The following is a 22,805-nucleotide window of genomic DNA, read 5'->3' on the forward strand; positions in this document are numbered from 1 at the left end:
ATTTCAACTCAGGTTGTTGTTGCCCCAGGTTGCCCCCCCCCCCCCCCCGATGATCGAAGCAACATCCATATGTCATCGCGCCCCTGCTGATCAGTGATCAGGACAGAGCGTGGCAAACAGGACTTGGGGGAGCTTATCCAATCATGGCATTTGTGCATTTTATTCAAGTTCAGATGAGGTACAGTGGGCTAACAAATGTTTTTGGCTCCACATTTTTGAATGCAGAAGCTCAGGACACAGTCTTTCTCGAGATTGGCTCAAGGGGTGGAAAATAAGTTCCCAAGAATGGAGGACTTCCCGTCGGAATCTGCGGGTCTCCCAGAATTGATCTGGACCTCAAAAAGCTAGATTTCCCTGCAAAAATCTAGACTTTTTGGGTCTATATTGACATCTGCAAGAGTCCCAGATTGCACGGGAAGTCCTCCAATGATTATGAAATAAAAAAATGAAAATGTGGAAATTTTCTAATTTCTTGCAAATTTCTCAGCATGTTCATTACTGTTCAAACCAAGGAGGGAAAATTGGAGAGCAAAGTGTGACATACAACAAGAATGATAAAAAATGAAAATTTTTGAAACCATTTTCAATGATTTTTATTGGATCAAATAAATTGAGTCAAATTAGTGGTGATTTGGGTGACAGTCCCTGAGTTCAATTTGAAACTGGTGGATAACCCATCCACCCAATAAATCATTGAAAATTGGTTCAAAAAATTTAATTTTTTATCAGTCTTTTTGCATGCCACACTTTGCTCTCCAATTTTCACTCCTTGGTTTGACCAGTAATGAACATTCTGAGAAATTTGCAAGAAATTAGAAAATTTCCACTTTTTTCTTTTTTTTCTTTTTACTTTTTTTTATTTCATAATCATTCTTGGGAACTTATTTTCCACCCCTGTAGCCCATCTCGTGACTTAAAGGCTTTGTCCTGAGCTTCTGCATTCAAAAACATGGAGCCAAAAACATTTGTTAGCCGTACATGAGTTTAGCAAATATTAACCCCATCTCCCTCACAGTTTATGTCGAAAGCTCGCACTTGGATCACTCCTCCTAATGAGAACGGCTTCTACAACCTCTGGCTGAGCTTCGTTCGGAGATGTCTTAGTCCGTATCCCAACTGAATCTCAAATGTTTAGCCCGGCAATATGCCCGATTATATTACAAAAAAGTGCCATTTTCAGGAAGAAATCTTGAAGCAAAAGGCGCTTCGTAGATGTTGGCGGCTAGTGCGTAGCATACTTCAGCTCATAGCCGAGGTCGTGTGCAACATGATTTGTTTTGGGATGGATGAGCCGACTGTTAAGCCGACTGTTATCAGTGGGTTATAAATTCCGGCGACTAGGGGTGAGGTCGCTTGTTTTAATCATCATCTTTGGGAGGAGGTAGACCACAAGGCTGGAGCATTCGCTGAATGGAACAAGATATATTTCAGCGGGGCCGGAATTATCATGGCTCTTGATGAGAATCTACAGCCATGCCACTTACCTCACAGAGCTCGAACTTTGTTCTGCCCATACTTTCTCCTTCGGCGATCGCCAAGTAGGCCAGCAGCGCTGGATGACCGATGACGGACGCACAAGTGTCTCGGTGTTGATGAGTTAGCCATTCACTGTGAGGAAAGTAATCGGGTTTTTTTAAATCAGCAAAACATTCGGGTTTTCCGAGGAAGGAGAAGAACACTCAACTGTTTGGTAATGTCCGCATGTCCAGTCCCCACGTATCGCGCGTGGAGCTGCTCGAGCTGCGTATTCGCGGTGTAGCGCAATTCGGACTACGAAGAGAGGGCATCACGACCTGCGTTAGTTGAAAAAGCAGCGTGAAGGCACAATGTCAAACAAACTGACCATCTGCGGCAAGGAAGATGAGGATGGCGGCCAACAGCTTCAGAGAGACGATCCCGTTGAATTCAACGATGGCCCCGGGGCCCCGTCTCAGGAACCTTGCACGAGGTGCCCACCCGGGGGTATACACACACCCCCGAAGTGCCCATCCAGTCATGTCCCACCACCGACGACCCCAAAACCATCCAGTCAAATCTCAAACCATAGGAAGCGGGAGGAATTCATACAAAGAACGAAATCTGATCGAACGACAATGGTAAGCATCGAAAGTGCGCTGACTTCATGAGCTTGACGACTAACCTTGACATCTTTCTTCTTGTTTAGAACCGACTGTTTGGATCTTCGAGTTCGAAAACACCCAAGCCGACACTTAACGATGCCATCCAATCCACCGAATCTCGGATCGACACCATCGAGGTCAAGATCAGGAAACTCGATGCTGAGCTGATTCGGTACAAAGACAGTATGAAGAAACTTAAAGAAGGGCCTGGAAAGGTCTGTCGAAACTTTGCCCTTACGCAAGCCCACAGCCAGGCTCACCGAAATCATATATATTGCCTTCGCCCATTTGATTTGAACAGGCTGCCATGCAGCAGAGAGCGATGAGGGTCTTGAAACAGAAGAAACTGTAGGTCGAGTTGTCATATTTTTAAGGAAAATAAAAGTCTGACTACTTGTGTCATGCCAAAATAATAACCTGAATTATGTGATCAGATACGAGAGTCAGCTATCACAACTTCAGCAGCAGACATTCAACATGGAACAAGCGATCATGACCACTGAGAACCTCCGTAACACGATGGCCACGGTCGATGCCATGAAACAGGCCAACAAGGAGATGTCTAAACAGTACAGCAAGATCGATATCGATAAGATCGAAGTCAGTCCTCATCCTGTCTTAAACCAGCATCCCCATCCTTCGTTTTCTAATCATCCTGCGCGTGCCCCCCCCCCCCCTTTTTTTTTCTTTCTGCAGTCAATTAGCTATGATATGGAGGATCTAATAGAACAGGCGAACGAAGTGCAAGAAAGTTTGGGAAGATCTTACGGAGTACCAGATCAGATAGATGAAGACGAGCTGCAAGCAGGTAAATATTTTGGAAAAAAAGCATCCTCGATTTTTGTTTAACAAAAGTCGCCTTTTTCTCTCCATATAAAAAAATAATAACAGAACTGGAAGCACTGGGAGACGATCTTGGAGAACTAGAAAACCCTGAGACAAATGATGGAATCCCAAGTTATCTGAAGGAATCAGACACTACACATCTGCCGGACTTGCCGGACACTGAGGTCATTTTCTCCCTTATTCCTCTCCGTTTATTGATTGGCTGTTTTATTGGTCGCCTAATTGACATGAACAACGAGAAACAGTCTCACCCACACGATCTCGGAGCTAACATGAACTTTGGTCCGCGATCCCCATTTCAGTTGAACCAGCCCGAGGAACCTGTCAAGACCACGTTAAAAGCCACCTAGCAAACCCCCTGGCCCGTCATCTACTCCCACGGCACGTAGAGCCCAGTCATTGATATCACTTGTTATACCAAAGGACGAGTCTCACGCATGCACTGTATTCTCCCAATTCTACCAACACACATTCCTATCAACTCTATTGATCAAGCCTGTACGAACTGTCTTTATTGTTACTAAGATTTCTAAATCATTCACCTCCTCATCTAACTGTCGCTCCCTTGCACATCTATATCTCATCCACAGGCTCACATCTTTTATCTCATCCATAGAGGATCAAATCTCTGAAGTCAGTGGGAGTCAAGTCGTGGACTGGTGCCTCATGCTTTTCGGACCTGGGGTGGGCTTTTCCACATCGGCCGAGGCGTTGTAATCGTCCTTTGGTATTACCATTCTTTTTTTGCCATTTAATTTCTTAGCATCCTCATCGTGTGGCCAAATTCACAACATCTACACGCTTCATCGGTTCAAGTGTGTTTGTTTTCATGTCCAAACACACCTGTGCCTTCTCACGCCGTTGATGCTTCTCACCTGCCACAAGCATGGTAAAATGGACGCCCCCTCATACTTAAGGACTGCCAGAAAAAAGCAGCTGCCTCTTTCATCGTAGTCAAGAAAAAGTGGGTATATGGTGGTCCTAAAATTGATGGGCGCAAATCATGGATCTGGGAAATGAGCCTTCTCTGATCGATGAGGCCAACCAACAAGAGTCAAGTATTTTGGTCGACAAATCAAATGCTTTCCAAGCTTGGACAAAAAACGATGGTAGAATGTACCTGAGAGTTGCAAGATTTGGACAAGTGGAGATAGATTTAATGCTCAAAGGATCACTGGACTTGCTTGATGATAGCTTCGGTGACCTCGTCCGTTGAGCTTTTCCCACCGAGGTCGGGAGTAAGAGTGTTGGCCTGTTGGAGGACGTGGTTGACGGCGTTATATATCGTTGCAGCGGGCTGGGTGAAGCCGAGGTACTCGAGCATGAGTGCGGCCGAGCGGATGGCGGCAATTGGATTGGCGATCGGTGGTTGTCGGTCGAGAATGTCGGGCGCCGAGCCGTGTACGGGCTCACCCTTAGTATATAACAAAGACAGTCGACGAGGCAAGTGGTCAGCTTGGAAATGAGCAGATTGCAAAATATTGGCTGGGAGCACACCCACCATTATGAAATTGTCTCCGGCGTTGACGGATGGGACGAGCCCTAAGGATCCAACAAGAGCTGCTCCGGCATCACTGTCCAGGTTCCCAATCCACCAAGGGAAGGATTCTTCAGTATCTCTTGTGGTTTTATACGTGAAGCGAGATGGCAAGAGACTGACGAGACAATATCCCCGTACAAGTTGGGACAAACAAGCACGTTGAATCGTTGGGGAGTCCGGTAGAGGTTGTAAATCAAACTATCAACGATCCCTTCGTCCACCTTGATCTGGTCATATCTCGGATCGTGCGCTGGGGCCTCGAAGACGGACCGGACTGATTCTCGAAACAGTCCATCTGAAACTGACAGGACGTTCGATTTGTGGACAATGGTCACCAGTGGCTTGTCCTTTTTGTTGGATTTCAAGAAAATTAATGATCTCTCGTCAAAAGAAAAATTCAAATATCGAATCGGAGCGCTGGGTCTCGAGGACTAAATAAATTAACCTTCCAAATCCTTTCGGACTCTGCCATTTGAGATCTGACTGCCATTCCTTTGAGGGCGACCTCGGCGGCCATCTTACCGATCCGTTCGCTGGCTCGTTGAGAGATAATTCTGATAGCCCTTGCGACTTTGCCAGGCGAATGAGGGTCATCAGAAGAGATCGATTCCTGTTTGACGTACAGACACTCGGTATTCTCCCGTACGACGGTGATCTCGAGTTTCTTATCGATCGAATGGATCGGCCGGATATTAGCGTAGAGATCAAGTTCCTTGCGCAATTTGACAATAGGCGATGAGTATCCTTCGACCTTGTGTGAGGGCGATGAGACGGCACCGAACAAGGCCGAATCACACTCGCCTCGTAGCCGGTCGACGGTTTTCTTGGGCAATGAGACACCAGTCTTGAGGAAGTGTTCAAAGCCTGCCTCGAGATCGATGAACGATAACTTGGGTACACCTGGTGTTGCCTGAAGTACTCTCTTGGCGGCCTGAGTGGAAAAGTAGGCGGAAATTCCAGGAAGCCGACATTGATGAACGGGAATGTGATTTTGGACAAAAATGAATCATCAGTTGTAATCGACTTGGGTGAGCACTTGGCCAAGCTAAATTTCTCTTGGATGCTTTGCGTATATCTGGAACTTACCGGTATCACCAGTTTTCCGATTCCATCCCCAGGGATCAGTCCAATTCTCAGGGCTTTCTTGAGTGTTCCACTGGCAGCCATCTCCGTTTGGTATCGTCTTCAACTCTTTTGCTGCCCTCCGCCAACAAAGTGGAGCATTTCCTAGCATTTCCCGGCTCGGTGAGTCGGGGCATGGTCGGGTAATCCGGGTCATCTTGCATATCGAGGACCCCGGCAAGCATGGATTCATGTAACCGGTAGCATTATCTAGCATACAACTGTTTTTTCCAAAATGATGCTCATGAATAATTGCAATTTGGTAGCAATTTTTTTTGAACTAATGTACTCATGTAGTTGCTCAGAGTGGGTAGCAAGATTGATTCAGGTCAGAGAAAAATGTACTAAGCGGGCTAAAAAAAGTTGCAAAAAATAGCTGAAAATCAAACATTTCATGGAGGGGGTGAAGATTCCATTTGTGAAACTGCTCATGTAAGTTGTATTGAAAATGAGGTTTCAAGCACAAAACTCAAGTTTTCCCCATAGCAAAAGTGCATTTTGGCCCATATAATTCAAGAGCCCTAATTGTAGACATATTATATAGTATGATTTTGCCTGTTTGATGTGAATTTGGGGTGAAAAGGAAACCCTTGGGCTGCAATTTAACATGGATGCAGGGATAAATAAAAGACATTGTGGAAGAAAAAAAAACTAATAAAAGCACATTTTAAAATTGAATAGGGGGTTCACATTGCCAAAGAAGTAGATTTTTCTTGAGTTTAAACCTGCTAACATAATGTATCACCACAGTTTGGAGCAAGGGTGCAGTTGAACCTAGACCAGTGAGAACCAACTACCCTGGCAGCCACAGGCATCTTTAGCAAGCTAGCGAGTAAATTCAGCACTCCAGTGTGTCTCAGCATAGGTGAGGTCATGAGTTTGAATCTCACCAGACACATCTTCATTTTACAGTCTCTACAATTATTTCACTGCTTAATTTGTCTGCCCATGCAGCTTTCAGTAATTCACCAGGAAAAAGAAATAGTCACTTGATGACAAGTGACATCATGCCAGCTCCAGCGGGCTACCCACCATCTACCCATATCTCCCCCCCCCCCCATCTACTTACCTTTCAGACACAGGAGATCCTCAGTTTTGGCTGGGCACCACTAATCCTCATTTCTGGTCAGCTGATACTCAGCTTTGGCTCCCAGCTCATGCTCAGCTTTTGTTCCCATCTCATGCTCAGCTTTGATTTCCAGCTCATGATCAGCTTTGAACCATTCCTGGCCCAGCTGATTCTCAGATTTAGTCCAGTCATGGCTCAGCTTAGACTCAGCTTAGGACTATTTGGCTCACCTGATTTTCAGGTTTGGATCAATCTTGGCCCAGCCAATGCTCAGCTCAACAGTCAAACAATATGATACAGGACCAGTATTGGCCAATACTACATATAGTATTGTTTTTCTGATACATCAGAATTCAATACCATGTATTGTATTGAAAAAAGATACAATACGTATTGTATCTAAAAAAACAGCACCTTTTCTGGGCAATTGGCGCTTAATCCAATGGCCCCTCCTGTCAGCCACAGAGTACATGTCACAGTACCTTGCACGTACCAAGTACCTGCAATTGTTCACATTATATATAGTACATTCCTTTTACACCTTTATTACATATGTATATCTTTAGATACAAGCTTAAGAATGTACTCTTGTTATGCATTACTTTACATATAACCATACAGTTACCATAATGTAATGCTGTTATAAGAGTTAAGTCATGTGCAAACAGTAAGATTACAATATACTGTAACATTACTGTACACGTGAAATACCCCCAAGACAGGTATCACTCATTTATCCCCTGTTACACCTCATTCCCTACTTGCATAACATATTGATTATGATATAAATACATAAATGATACATGATGTAATCTAATTCAAAAGAGCACTGAATGGAATCACTGATCAGCCAGTTTACACAGCTACTGATCTAGGATCAGTACTGATCATTACACTGCCCTGATCATTTCCAATGTTGATCCTCTTGAGGATCTGCTTCCTTTGAGCGCTTCCAGTTCCCCCTGGTCGCCTCAAATCCCCTCCTGCTCTTTTTCCTCTATATAAACACACCCCCCAGGACTGTTTATCCCTCAGAATATTATTACAGAAAAGTTTAACCCATACTATAGTTAAACAGTGCTTTCATTCTCAACCATCTTTCAATTCAGGAATAACATCAACTCTTGATTACCCTTACCTTTCTGTAGGTAAAACCACAAACCCAAGTTGAGTTATTCCTTGGATGCCTATTAACACCCTGTGTTGATCTGGATGCACCTTAATTGAGCAAGCCTCTCAGTCAAGATTACTGATAGAGTGAAACCTTTTACAGGTCTTACCACAAACCCATTGGCCCATCCTTGGCACTTTACACCATCATCTTGCTAGTAACAACCCTCTCAGACACGGTTAGTTACCTACAGGCTGACACCTCCCAGCAATACACTTGTATTGCATTGTATCAGAATGTATTGGCAATACAATACCATGGATTGTATTGGTTTGGTGACTTGATCCAATACAAATACAGTGTATTGGGCTCAAAAAAATACCAATACATGTACCATACCGTTTCACTGTTGCTGAGCTTCTGACCACTCCTGTAACAGCTGATGCTCATCTGTGGACCAGCATTGGCTCAGCTGATGTTCAGCTGGGGACCAAACTGTGTTGTGACACTTATCTTGACTGCAACACCTGTCACAGGTTTTGTACATAGATTATTTAGTCTGATTTTCTCTCTTCTTTTGAAAGGCATCCATCATTACGAGCTACACTCTCAACAACCTTGGCTCAGCTGATGCTCAGCTGTGGACCAGCCTTGGCCAAGACAATACTTAGCCGTGGACCAGCCTTGGCTCAGCTGATGCTCAGCTGCGGAACAGCCTTGGCTCAGGTGATACTCATCTTTTGAATAATCTTAAAACACCTCATTCTCAGCTTTGGAACAGCCTTGACTCAGCCAATGCTCAGCTTTGGACCAGTATTGGCTCAGCTGATGCTCAGCTTTTGAAAATTCTTGGCCCAGCTTGTGTTAATCTTTGGAACATTATTTTTCCAGCTGATCCTCAGCTCTGCAGAAGCCTTTTCCAAGATGATGCTCAGCTTTGGACCATTGTTGGCTAAGCTGATGCTCAGATTTGGAATATTCTTGGTCCAGCTGACACTTGGCTTTGTATCAGGCTTGGAATAGCCAATGCTCAGCTGCAGCCCAGGCTCAGCCAATTCTCAGCTTTGGCCCAGTTTCAGTCAACATGCCTACTTCTCAGCTTTTGATGAGCATCAGCTGTTCCTGGGAAAAATCTAGGATCAGCTGACTATGCAACATTGAGTGCTCTGGTGCAGTCCTGAAAGCTCTACAAGTGCTGGTGGAGCAGACTTGGAGCAGCGCTAGAGCAGCTCTGGAGCAGAAACCAAAGCTGCATCATTTCACTTGCCATCAAGTGACTATATTTTTTCCTGGTATGAGGTTTATGTATGGTGAATTGCTTCAAAGGGGAGCATTCCACCAATTTTTTCACTTTCTCAGGATAATCAAAACCTGAAGTTACACAGGTTTGAAAAATGATTTCAGAATCAGCCTTGTGTGAACCCTCCTAACTATGGCAAGGGAAGAAGATTTTGAATCAACCAGTTCATTCTTGTGAGGCTTCAGAACAAGGAAAACAGCATGAGAAAAAAATGATAAAACAGAGAAAAAATGTAAAGTAAATGTGTAAAATGAGCTATTCTGATAAATCAAATCAAGGAGTAAACAGAGATTTTCAGAAATCAAAAATTAGACAGGGTGGGGTTTTTTTTTTTGCAGTGAGATCTAATTGGATAACAAAGGGGAAAGGTTTTATGTTGTTTGAGTGATCCAGTTTCAGATTTGAACTTCATTTTGACAAACTGAGTTTTCAGGTTGATAATTCAACCTGGTAAATTAGAGGAGAACAACTGATAAAGAAATCAGAAAAAAAGCTAGAAAAACAAATAATAGCAGAAGTAATTCTAAGATGGTTACAAGGTAATAAAAATTGATGTTGAGGAGTGAGATCAAGCAGTAGGAGGTGGTGAGATATGAATTCAAGCAAATTTAGGCATGTCCCAAGCAATGGTGAAAACAACGGTGGGCCTTTACTTTACTTTACTATAACCAGGCCCTTCCAGTAGAGTATAGATGTTTTTATCATCTCCAGTACTTTACTGGTTATAGTAAAGGAGTTTTTTTCCAATGGGCTGGTATAGTAGGGAGCCCTATTAAACATGTTTCAGCCCTAGTTATTTCAATAACCAGGGGTAAAAGCTGGTTTAAATGTACTTTTGCCCGCGCTTATTGAAATAAAAAGGGGTAAAACTAGGTGCAAATGCCTTCTTGTGGTTATAAGGAGCCTTTTGCAAGCTCCCATCAACAAAACAAAACAAATTACCTTAACTGATACCGTACCTGTATAAAAAAATTAAAAACCAAATATGTGTTATAGTAAAGAAAAATTCTTTACTGATTGGAGTGCTATCTGTTATAGTATTGAGCCAAAAAATGTACTATATCTTTACTTTACCAATAACCGTAAAGTAAAGGCCCATTGTTGGTGAAAATGCCCATGTAAAATGTGTCTATTGGTTTACCAATACAATACAGTATTGGTTCTTCTTTTGGGAGTGGGTTAGGGATGGCACTTGCACCTGGGTACCCGCACAGGTGCAGGTACCTGGACAGAATTTCACTAAAATCAGACACCCACACTCCCACCTGCACCCACACCTGCGGAGTTGGTACTCAGGTGCAAGTGGTGGGTCCCAGGTGCAAGTGGTAGGTACCTGGGTGCAAGTTACGGATGCAAAAGGCAAACCAGAACAAACCCGGTCATTGTGAGGAGAAACACTCCCTCAATGAACAGTGTGGTATGCTTTATTGTTACCCATCTAGTCCATTTCCAAATTTTTTTCTTTTTCTCATTTGTAAACTCACAAATAAACCAATATGGCGGCACCACAGGATTCTGTGACCAAAACTACACAGGACACCATGGACAGCACATCTTAACCTCTGGATCAGAATTAACAACCCCCTTCAAGGACCATGTAATCCGTTACCTGGATGACATGGACCACTCTGAAAGCCTGTCTACCCTTTACATATACATGACATCATCAGCTGCACTCATTACACTGTGTCATGCAGTCTAATGTAATGGAGGCTGCAGTCTGACAGCTGACAGATGACATCATGAAAAATCATGCAGGTGTCAAGCTAGCAAAAACCCCTCATGCAGCTTTCAGATGACATCATGACAGGAAGACAGCATGTGACCATGAAATCATTTGACAGGCCAGGCCAGCTAAAACCTTCTCACCTTCTCTTTCCCACTAGCTAAATTTCCTCATATGTCATCATGAACTCATGTGAACTATCAACTTCCAGCAAAAATACCTCATTTTAGCCTTCAGGGCAGCTACAAAACCTCATTCCCTTGTTCCCCTGGAGCCAAAATGTCTCACTCTTTTCTATTTCAGGAGGCTCTCCTCCCCCCAGTTGTAATTTCTCTCAGCAAAGTACTTGCACTCCCCTACCCCATAGCAGTACAAAACTACCTCACTCTACAGTATTAGTCCCACTCTAGGTTGTGGTTTTACCCCCTTACATACAAATTACAGCCTCATTTCAACACTTACACAACAGCTACATCACCATAACCTTTAAGCCACCTGCTCAAAGTAGGCTGTCTTTTGATACACCTCCACTATCCCTACATTAAACCTTCTAATCTGAGATTGGGGGGCTTGTTTTAGTGTCTAGTGACCCAGGAATGGCAGAGGTTCCCTCACCCATTCCTTTCCACACTCAGCAAATGGCTCTCAGGAAGAATTTTGAGCTTTACAACTGAGCAAACTTTTCAACAAGAGGAGTGATGAATGATTTGCTCCGGTCATTGAGAGAAGCACTTAATCCCCTCATTGGACAGAAAAGACCTGTCCATTGAAAGGAGGAACAATCTTGATGACCAGGATCTGGTTATTGAGGGGATTGTTTACTCCACCCAGGTCATTGAGAGAAGATTAAACACTCCTCTTTGATGAAATAAATGGGACTGAAGCAGCAGACACGAGTATGGTGAGTGTGTTGGAAAGGATATTGATTTCATATGAGACAACTATACAGAGAAATATAGAGAGATGAAACTTACCTGAAGCAGCAGACACGAGTATGGTGAGTGTGTTGGAAAGGATGAGGAAAGCCTTTCCAACGTCTGCTACTCCAGGTTATGTAGTCGAGCGGAAACAAAGAAACAATGTGACAGGCGTGTGACATGAGATGAGCGGATGAGAAATGAAGATCGAAGCAGACAACCAGATGAGCCAACCTCAACACCCCCCCTTGCTGAGAATCTGAGATGAGAGAAAAAAATGAAAACATGAGGAAAGAAACTGTAGTGACAACAAAAAAAACTAAACGATACCAAACATAAGGCGGTGCTTTTCGAGGAGCAGACGGGATAGCGGTTTTGTTAACATATCAGCCAGCATGTCATGTGTCGAGACGTGAAGAATCTTGATTTTGGAGTCTTTGACGCACTCGCGCACAAAATGATATCGCGCATCAATGTGCTTGGTTCTCGAGTGATGTTCAGGGTTGTTGGCCAGAGCCTCTGCACCTTCGTTGTCGACGTGGAGAGGAATTGCTTGCTTTGGACGAAGGCACAGTTCAGTTAGGACGTTGCGGAACCAGAGACCCTCTTTACACGAATCCGAGAGAGCTTTGTACTCTGCCTCGGTGCTGGAAAGAGAAACAGTCGCCTGTTTGCAAGATTTCCACGAGACTGATCCATCACCAAGACGGTAAGTGTAAGCCGAAGTAGACCTGCGATCCTACCTGTCTTCAGCCCAGTCGGCGTCAGAAAAACCCCCGAAAACGAGGGAGCCGCCAAGACGGAGACGGAGATTTTTGGTAGCAGCGAGGTAACGGAGAATTCGAACAGCAGCCGTCCAGTGAGAGTCGGAGGGGTCCTTCAGGAACTGAGAAAGCCTGTTCACAGCGAACGAGACATCCGGTCTGGTGCATTGCGCAACCCACAGAAGAGACCCGATCAATTGGTTGTACGGACCGGATGAGATGGGATCTCCGGGCTTGCGCCGGCGGAGATCTTTGAAAAACAAGTCCGTAGGTGTCGATACGTTGAGGGAATCTCCAGGAATAAAACGAGAGATCATATCGTCGATATAGTGCGATTGGGAAAGATAGATCAGACGGTTTTCAAGGTCCCTGGTGATTTTGATAGATAGAAAATGATGCAGGTCCTCGTCAGCCCCAATTTTAAATCGAGAGCCCAGGGAAGTTATGAGCCCATCTACATGAGCCGGCTCGCCCACTACCGTGAGATCGTCCACGTGAACTGTCACCGCACACACGAGCTTCTTGCCGGTTATGCGGAAGTAAAGCGTGGGATCGTATTTCGATTGAGACATGCCAAGATCCACAAGAGCAGAATTGAGTTCTTGATTCCACTGACGGGGAGATTGTTTCAGACCGTATAAAGATCTGGTCACCTCGCATACATAGTCCGGGTGCGCGGAATCTTCGAAACCAATTGGTTGCTCCATGTAGATCGGCTCGTCGAGGTGACCGTTTAGGAACGCGGTTTTGAAGTCAACCTGGCGGCCTTTCCAGCTCCGGGCGGCGAGGAGAGTGCAGATGAGACGAAATGTCTCCATTCGAAGTGTGGGCGAAAAAACCTCATTGTAGTCTAGACCTCGAATTTGGGAGTAGCCCATGGCGACCAACCGCGCTTTCAGTTTCTGAATAGATTTGTCCGGTCTGCGTTTGACCTTAAAAACCCATTTCGATTTTATGATACGACGTTTCACCGGACGCGGTACCAATTTCCACGTGTTCATCCCTAGAAGAGAAGAGAATTCTTCGTTAGCAGCCTTTAGCCATTTGTCCTTGTGTGGGGACCGCTGAAGCTGGCGCCAGGTCTTGGGAGTGTCAACTTCTTCAGGAGCAGTCGCTGATTTTGACCACTGCCCGTAGCGATCCGGGGCTTTCCTGGATCTGTTGGACCGTCGTACCGGTGGAGGCGAGGGGACGCGGGGCGGGGGAGGCGGAGGAGGGTTCGCCACTTGAGGGACACGAGGGGAGTTTTCCGTAGTCGGGAGAACGGGAGGCAGCACCGGTGGAGAGGACCTGTGGAGCGGTGAAGGTGGGCGAACCTTAGGAGGAGCCCGTGCGACAGGGGAAAGCAGAGGAGGAGATGGGAGAAGAGATGGAGGAGATGCAGGGCGAAGAAATGGCGACGGAAGGGGGATCGGCGACGGGGCAGACTTACCGTCCGATGCATCTGTGTCATTTGACGAGGAGACAGGCGACGGGGTCCGATCTCGAACTCTGTTCAGAGGTGCATGCATGGATGCAGTCAGCCGTCGGTCAAAGCGGGGTTGGAGAGGTATGTTTAAGGGTGGGGAATCAAGGATGGATGGAATGGATGGAGCAGGGACGGTGGGCGCCGCTGGAGGGGTGGAAGGTACCGTGGAAGCAGTAGGTGGCAACAACGGGGCGCGGTGGTCAGGAGAAGGCCAGGGTAGTTCGACCGTGACCGTAGGAGACGGACCTACAGTTCGAAGGTCGTATGGGAAGACAGAGTCATCGAAAAGGACATCGCGGGTTTTGACTGCTTGACGGCGCTCCAAATCCCACACGCGATATCCGTTTCCATCCGGGAGATAGGAGAGGAACAACGCCGCTCGAGCTTTCGGATCAAGCTTCTTGCGATTCGCCTCGGGCACCTTGTACCAAGTTAGACAGCCGAAGGGATGTAAGTATTCAACAGCGACGGAATCATGACCCAGAAGAGAATGAGGTGAGTGGAAACCAGAAGGGGTGGAGAAAGGGATGGAGTTGATGGAATGAAGAATGTGGCGAAGAGCGTCTGCCCAAAACGACTTAGGAAGTTTGGAACTGATCAAAAGACATCTGATCAAGTTGCCAATTGTCCTGTTCGCACGTTCCGCAACACCGTTGAGCTCAGGGGAGTGGGGAGGACCCGGAGAGTGATTGATGCCAGAATCAAGAAGAAACGTCTCAAATGCTTTGGAGAGGTACTCTCCGCCATTGTCCGATCGTAACGCACGAATGATAAATCGCCCATCCTTTTCGAAGGACGCTTTGAAGAGTTTGAAACAGCGAAAAACATTGCTTTTGCATTTCAATGGCATGACGGAAAGAGACTTTGAAAAATCGTCTATGAAAGTAACAAAGTATTTGTATCCCTCTCGGGATGCGACTTCGAAAGATCCTACATCCGAATGGATGAGTTCTCCGGGGACTTTAGAGCGATAAGGAGAGCGAGAGGTGAAAGGTGACCTGTGCATCTTCAATTGAATACAGACAGGGCATTTGCGGACATCGGCCTCATTCATGGATGATGGTTTGATCCGGTGGAGCTTGAGAAGGCGGCGTAGGGACTTCAGACCTATGTGTGATAGTCGTTGATGGTAACCAAAAAGAGAATTATCAGCCAGTTGTCCAGGAACCAGGGAGGCGGAATGAGACGTAACCTTGGCGGAAGGGAGGTAGAACAAATTTCCCTTTCGGTAGCCCTGGCCGACGACGTTTCCGGTGACCTCAAAGTCATTCGAGTGATAGATGTCACAGGAATCCGGGGTGAAGACTACTCGCAAAGAAGCGTCGCACAATCCAGCCACGGAAAGAAGGGGTTCGTGGAGAGTGGGGATGACCAGGGTTCTGATGGCTTTGGAAACGGCCAGAGGAAGGGTAGAGTAACCTTTGTGAGTGGCCGACACGACAGAGTTGTCTGCAAGGCGGACCGGAGTAGATGTGACCCTGAGTTGAGTGACATCGTCGGAGTATGGGGTCATGCTCATCGAGCACCCGGAGTCGATGTTGGCATCGACCGACGTTTGGAGGGCTGTGACGGGAGTGAGGAAGTCGGTAGCCGTGCCAGCGTACGCGGATTCGGATTGGTCTGACTCGTAGGATGAGTCACTGCCAAGTTCAACGACAGTGGTGAGACCGGCCTTGGCAGCCGGTTTGGGTGTTGGACGGTTTCGTCCAGAGGTGGGACGTTTGTCCCTGGAAGAGCCTTTGTCAGAGTCCGAGCGACTACTTTGATCGGTGTTAGACCTGCGGCCGCGTTGGTGATCATTCAAGACCCTAGCCGCACTTTTACAGGCCGATAGCTCATGACCCTTAATGCGACAGAATGAGCAGAATAGAGACTTGTTGAAGGGAGGTCGGGTCCTGGTGTTCGAAGAGGTTCTCGATTGGGCAGCCGAGACGGAGACGGCGCCTTCGACTCGAGCTTTGCGACGAAGGGACTCTGCCTTGAGAGCTGCGACAATGCGAGCCGAGGTAACGTTCTCCTCGTTCATCATGGCGGACACACAGTGCAGCCAGTCGACGGGGAGAGATCCCAAGAGGGCAGCTGCATGGATGTCGTCCACAGTGAGAGGTTTCTCGGCGGTGACGAGGGAGTTGAGTCGCTCGGCGCATACCGCCATCTCCTTGATGTGGGAGTCGATGTCATCTTCAGTCAAACGAAGAAGGACTAGCTTGCAGAGCCAGTAGATTCGGCCTCCCGCGGTGGAGTCCAGATGAGCCTCGTGAAGAGCGTCCCACATCCCTTTTGCATCGTCGGGATACGCTTGGATAAGACGAAGGTTGTCTTGGTGAATGGTTCGGACGATGAAGGAACAAACGTCGGCGTTGTCCTTGGCCCATTTGGCGTTACGATCTTTGGGCTTGACTTCCTTGAGGAGATAGCCGAGACTGATAGAGTTCAGGTGGACTTTGACGACGAAACTCCATTTGAGATAATTGGAGTCGGCCTCCGGAGCCTGAAGCTGAGGAATTCCAGTGACCCGAAGTGACGAGTTGTCCGACGAGTCTGGAACGTTGAATTGAGCTTGTTCGGCCATGATGACCGAGTTCGTTTCGTAGAGTGTAACGAAGAGGGGTTTTTGATCCTTATGTTGGGGGGAACACACTATTTTCCGAGTGTTTTACGTGCTGGAGGTTGCGCTTGACTAGGAAGAGCAACTGGGACTCATAACCTGATGAAATAAATGGGACTGAAGCAGCAGACACGAGTATGGTGAGTGTGTTGGAAAGGATATTGATTTCATATGAGACAACTATACAGAGAAATATAGAGAGATGAAACTTACCTGAAGCAGCAGACACGAGTATGGTGAGTGTGTTGGAAAGGATGAGGAAAGCCTTTCCAACGTCTGCTACTCCAGGTTATGTAGTCGAGCGGAAACAAAGAAACAATGTGACAGGCGTGTGACATGAGATGAGCGGATGAGAAATGAAGATCGAAGCAGACAACCAGATGAGCCAACCTCAACACTCTTGATGATTGATGACTGTTTCCATCCGGTTCATTGAGAGGATTACTCAATCCCCTCAATGACCGGGTGTGCTTTGGTCACCAAGAGGTGTTTCTCATCACAATGACCGGGTTTGTTCTGGTCTGTAGAGGTAGTATATGTTGGTACACCTCACACCTGTGGATATAGCTCAATGGTAGAGCAACCCAGCATGCATCAGGGAGGTGCGGGTTCGATTCCCCCTGTCCGCACTATTCCTTTTACTCGCTCTACAGGATATGAGCCCAGCGCTATAGGCAGCTGCGTACCTGGGATGAGCCTCTGGGAGGATTGGTGGGCTCTGTCACCGGTGTAGGTGTACAGGGGGTGTGTAGAGGTAGTATATGTTGGTACACCTCACACCTGTGGATATAGCTCAATGGTAGAGCAACCCAGCATGCATCGGGGAGATGTGGGTTTGATTCCCCCTGTCTGCACTATTCCTTTTACTCGCTCTACATGGTCATTGAGAGGTTTGTTTACTGCTCTCAATGACTGGGACTGTTCTGTTCATCAAGAGGTGTGTTCTCTCAATGACCGCAACTGTTCCAGCCATCAAAAGGTGTACTTTCCCCTCAATTTTACCAGTCAGACAGGCACCCTTTTTCTAGCAAAACTGAACACCCACATCCACTGAAAGCTACCCGCCTGCGGGTTATGGGTACCTTTCAATGGGTACCAATGGCCATCTCTAGAATGGGTGCAGGATTTAGTCCATGCTGCCCAGAAAATTTTATTTTATTTTTTTCAATATGATATTTAACCATTAATTTTATCTGTTTTTTTTTTTTTTTGATACAATGCATTATGCAATACATCAACAGTTTTTGGTATTGAAAACACTGCTAGGCGGGTTGTATAGGCTACAATCCCCCACAACAGAGTTGACTCAGGGTGACTGATATAATATTGATCTCCCACACCAATATCATATTGGAAAGGCTCACTGATACATTATCCTTTTGTTATGAGCCATAGTGTGGGCTCCGGGTGTAAACCGGTTGGGTTTGGGTTTCAAAACAGGGCCCAAACCCAGCACAACATTTAGCCTGGGTTGGGTTGGGTCAGGGCAGATTTGAAAATATTTTGCCCAAACCCAACCCAACATCATACTATTTCAGGGTTGGTTTGGTTTGGGTCTTGGGTTGACCCAACCTACTAAGCACCAAAAACCCCCAACTTGACTGTTGGAGGCGTCTTAGTTGGGTTGCAGGCTGACCCAATTAGAAAATAGGCTGCCCAAACTTAACCCAATGATTTTACAAGTTGGGTTGGGTTGGGTTTGGGTCTTTTCATTTTCTTTAAGAAAGTGCCCAAACCCAACCCAAAACCCAACAGGTCTTGGGTAAATTTCCGGTTGTACCAACTCATTTACACCCTTAGTATGGGCTCTGCAGTGCAGGCTCTCTGTAAATAGCTCACACACACATTTCACAGACCACACTCTCAAGGTTTGAGATTCTGAAGATCCAGACTGCTTCCTCAACCTGATATTTACCAACTAGGATCCAGAAGCCCCAGAACACCAATACTTAGATATCATCTTCCTCTCAACGGACCTGACCATACTATGTTGCAGGATCTACATCACAGAGACAAAGATATTGAAACAAACAGTGTAGAGGTAGCACATGTTGGTACACCTCACACCTGTGGATATAGCTCAATGGTAGAGCAACCCAGCATGAATTGGGGAGATGCGGGTTCAATCCCCCCTGTATGCACTATTCCTTTTACTTGCTCTACAGGTTATGAGCGCAGCGCTATAGGCAGCTAGAGTGATTAGAATGAATAGTGCAGAAAGGGGGAATCAAACCCACATCTCCCCAATGCATGCTGGGTTGCGCTACCATTGAGCTATATCCACAGGTGTGAGGTGTACCAACATATACTACCTCTACAAACAGAACACCAGAAACCAGATTTCTCCACCCCAAAAAATCAGCTATCATTTGATCACAGATCTCACTGAATCCCACTTGTGTGACAGCATACTGACAGTGGTTGACTGCCTGAAGAAGATCATGCATTTCATCCCTTGCAGAATGTCCATGAATGTGGGGCAGTTGGAGCCTGGATGCCCTGATGGCAGAGCATGTCTGGAAGCTCCATGGCACTCCAAAGACTGTTATCTCTGATCATGGCAGTGTTTTCATCTCACAGATCGACTGTGAGCTGGACAAACGCCTGACAATCCAGCTCCATCTAAGAACTGGTGGAAAGTTAGAAATCACCTACAAAGTGGTGTAGCAGTACCTCTTCCAATTTGTGTGTTACCGCCAGGATAACTGGGAACCACTCCTTCCAAGGGCAGAGCTTGCATAAAACAACAATGATCACATGTTGACCAGAGTGTCCCCATTCAAGGCTCATTACAGATTTGATCTGTCATAGAGCAGAGTTCCATTGGCAGAGCAGTGTGTTCCCGCTGTGGCAGAACAGCTACAACAACTAGTGGAGGTTCAGGCAGAGCTCATGCACCATATACAGGCAGCGCAGAAGGAGATGAAGGACCAATTCAACAGGAACGTGAGGGAAAACCTGGAATGGAACATTAGGACGGTTCACGTAGGGCCAAAATCAGCAAGACCAAAATAAAGTTTATCCCATGGTCCCAGACAATTTGGCTGGGAAGGCTGGCTGATTTATAACATCAGTAGGCTTAAAAAATCCCTACATGAACCATCCTATTGGAGACAAAGTATGGCTGGACAGACACAATATTTTGACAAACCACCCCAGCTCCAAGCTGCACCAATTTTGGCTAGGACCTTTCCCCATTGCTATGAGAATCTCCAAATCTGCTGTAGAAATCAAGGTTGTTGACAGTAAGAAATGTCTGTGTCTCCCTTCATTAAAGATGTTTTGTCCGGGATCAATTGATTATCAATGATGTCCGCTCCACACTGATATGTTTTGCTAATATTCAGCGCTTGGAAATGAGCCTGATCTTTAGTGTAATGAGCTGCAAGTAGTGAAGCTCTGCAATCTGGAAGCACAAAACTGCAATAGCAAGTAAGCAATAAGGGTCACATCAAACTCTTCCAACAATCTATAACCATCTGTAAGTGAAGTACAATGATTCAGTAGTAAGTAAGATGATGAAAAATGAAATAGAAGAGAACCCGTGAACTCTTCTCCCCCCTCTCCTCCACACTCATTTGCTTTCATTCCCACCTGACCTCTCACACCCTCTGTCTAGCCCCCAGTGGTCAGTCTCTTGCTAGCGCCTCCACCTGCTGGTGGATCCGGCTTCAGCTGCCCTGGCTTGCCTGCTACTGCGCTGCTGCTACCAGTCCATGCTTTCAATTGGCCGCAATCCAGATCTTGCCCTCTGCCCCAGTCCAACCTTGCAAAGTCTGTGCTTCCCGTGTGTGTGACTTTTTGTCTGCTTTTAGTCATGCTTTCTGACATCATTCTCAGTGCTTATATCACCAAATGCACAGTGAGCTCAGCTGTGTGTGCATTCCGGCCCATGATATTTCCAAGCAGACATTCTATGAAACTTGCCTATACAAACCACCACACCGCATACAAACTGAATCTTCTACTCTCAATGCAGGGAATACACCCAGTGTTTCATGTGTCTGTACTCCAAAAAAATAAGCCCAACAAAATGGTGCAGTGGTGGAGGTGGACCCAGGAACAGGTAACTGTGGAATGCAGAGACAAATGGGAGGTGGGGGAGGTGCTGGAATGTGGGAGGAGAGGGAGGAAACTTCAATACTTTGTCAGCTGGAAGGGATTTGAACTGGAGGGGTGAGAACCGGCAGCAACCCTGAAGAAATGTGGAGACCTATTGGCAGAATTCTACAGTAAATTTTCAGAGCCAAACACCAACAGAAACAGAGAAGAAAGTGAGAGGGCAAGCTTTGTCCCGCTGGGTTGCCAAAACTGCCCAGGGACAGAATGTAGAGCCAAAAGAGGAGGATTTTTCATTTATTTTCATTGATTAAAACAGAAAAAGGGGAGGCTTGGGCATTAAATGGGTGATGATGTTAGAGCCATAGCACCGGCTCTCATGTACATAGCTTACACATACATTGGACCAACTCTCAGGGTTGTGAGTCTGAAGATTGAGACTGCTTTGTCATCCTGCAATCTACCAATTAGGTTACAGAGACCCCAGAACCCCAATACTTAGATCTCATCTTCCTCTCCACAGAACTGACCATAACACTTTTCATTCTAATGTATTGGTAGGCCCTGCCAACATAAGATTGGTCTGTAAGACCAAAATCATGTTGGTCACCCCTGGTTGACCGTCCTGTGGGGGGTTCCAACCAATAAAAAATCAATAAAATATGGTGTATTGGCCAATACCAGTATTGTATCATATTTTTTTCACTGTTGTCCCAAGCCAACCCAAGAGTAGATATATTACACAGCTGAAATGGAAGAGAAGTGGCAGGTGAGTCTTGAGGGATGCAACACAGCAACTGTTGCTGAAGGTACATCTCTTGTTGTCTATTGAGTGTTAACAAAAAGGCAAAGATTGTGGAACTTAAATGAGCTTAAATAAAAAGAGGATGGTGAAGAATAGCACAAAAAACATCAGTAGTTTTTTTCAGCACTTTGTCAGTCAGGACAATCCCTGTGGTCTTTTTATACTTTCTCTGCTTGACAATATGGAAAACAATTTGTTGGGTTAATTTGCAACATGTACACCGCATGACTTCCTGTATCCTAATTGGCTAGATTTAGCGGGAGGCACTCAACCATGTATGTTGGTGAAAACTTGATCTTGGTCAATTTTCAACAGCCAGTAAGGTTTAACCTTTCCCTCTAGATCTAGCTTTTTAGCCCACGGAAAGTCATCCACTTAACAGCAAGTTGAGTGCACTCATCATGTGTCCCCTGCAAAAAAACAAGTGAAATAACATCAGGTATAATGGAGGACTTCCTGCCGATCTGGAAACCCAGATTTTCCCAGATTTCGCAGGGAAATCTGGGAAGATCGAGCCCAGATTTCCCCGCAAAATCTGGAAAAATCTGGGTTCCCAGATTGACGGGAAGTCCTCCAATGTATTCAAACTATCTTTCAGGATTCAGCAACCAGCTGGATGGTGTTTTGCTACATGTTCCAAATGGCTAGCTGCAAAATTTCTCTAGTACCTTCCCATAATGACCCCCTTGGGGACAGAGGGTTTGGAATCTAGAACTCGTGTGGTCGTTTGGATCATCTTTATTGAGTTTTCTGAATTTATGGCTCGCTTACCCCCGGTGTCCCCGATTCCCCGTGGGACGCGCAGTGACCAGTCCTTCGGTGAAAATTCCAGTTCCTACAGTGTGTACAGGATCTGATTCCTCAGAATCTGTGGTTAATCCGCCTTCACTGCTGCATGCGTACTGCGTGTATGTATGTACATGGACTTCCCTCAGCCATCCCCCTTTAATATTCACCCTATGGGCTTTGGTTTGGTCTTGTTTTGAATCTCTACGGCTGCATACATACATACACCTTCTGTCTTGTTGTTGTTGACATTCAACAGACTCTTGTTGTTTGAGTTTTTCCCCTGTACGCTGTACCCAAAAATTCTCCCTGTACTGTACCCAGTACGTCAAGTACTGTTTTGTGTAGTTTTCTCAGGCGCTGTTTTGCCATTAATTCTACATTTGAAATCCCTTTTTTCTTTTTTTCTCTGCTGAGATCTGATCTCACTATACACACTTTCCCCTTAATCTGTCTCCCCGCCTCCCTGTGCCCGCCCGTTCTCCCGAGCCTCGCGAGACCACAAAACCCATCCTCGTCAGTCTCTCCCGTCCATCGCCCCACTCAATTCGGCTTGTTTTCCCC

At 46.0% G+C, this 22,805-nt stretch overlaps 3 protein-coding genes across 3 annotated transcripts; 1 reads left to right on the forward strand and 2 right to left on the reverse strand.

Moving 5' to 3' along the window:
• Positions 1–1,358: 1,358 nt before the first annotated feature.
• On the reverse strand, positions 1,359–1,846 carry PtA15_18A51 (uncharacterized protein; the record flags this gene model as incomplete). Its single annotated transcript, XM_053165006.1, has 4 exons — positions 1,359–1,406; positions 1,485–1,608; positions 1,685–1,770; positions 1,844–1,846. The coding sequence occupies 4 exons, from the start codon at positions 1,844–1,846 to the stop codon at positions 1,359–1,361; spliced, it is 261 nt and encodes an 86-aa protein (XP_053028550.1).
• Positions 1,847–2,093: 247 nt separating this feature from the next.
• Positions 2,094–3,316, forward strand: PtA15_18A52 (uncharacterized protein; the record flags this gene model as incomplete). The annotated part of the gene is made up of 7 exons (XM_053165007.1): positions 2,094–2,096; positions 2,165–2,335; positions 2,422–2,468; positions 2,555–2,720; positions 2,817–2,928; positions 3,012–3,130; positions 3,269–3,316. The coding sequence occupies 7 exons, from the start codon at positions 2,094–2,096 to the stop codon at positions 3,314–3,316; spliced, it is 666 nt and encodes a 221-aa protein (XP_053028551.1).
• Positions 3,317–4,137: 821 nt separating this feature from the next.
• Positions 4,138–5,673, reverse strand: PtA15_18A53 (uncharacterized protein; the record flags this gene model as incomplete). Its single annotated transcript, XM_053165008.1, has 5 exons — positions 4,138–4,380; positions 4,468–4,540; positions 4,627–4,853; positions 4,952–5,437; positions 5,593–5,673. The coding sequence occupies 5 exons, from the start codon at positions 5,671–5,673 to the stop codon at positions 4,138–4,140; spliced, it is 1,110 nt and encodes a 369-aa protein (XP_053028552.1).
• Positions 5,674–22,805: the final 17,132 nt, after the last annotated feature.

Source organism: Puccinia triticina, chromosome 18A, assembly GCF_026914185.1.
Source record: "Puccinia triticina chromosome 18A, complete sequence".
In the NCBI taxonomy this organism is placed as follows: Eukaryota; Fungi; Basidiomycota; class Pucciniomycetes; order Pucciniales; family Pucciniaceae; genus Puccinia; species Puccinia triticina.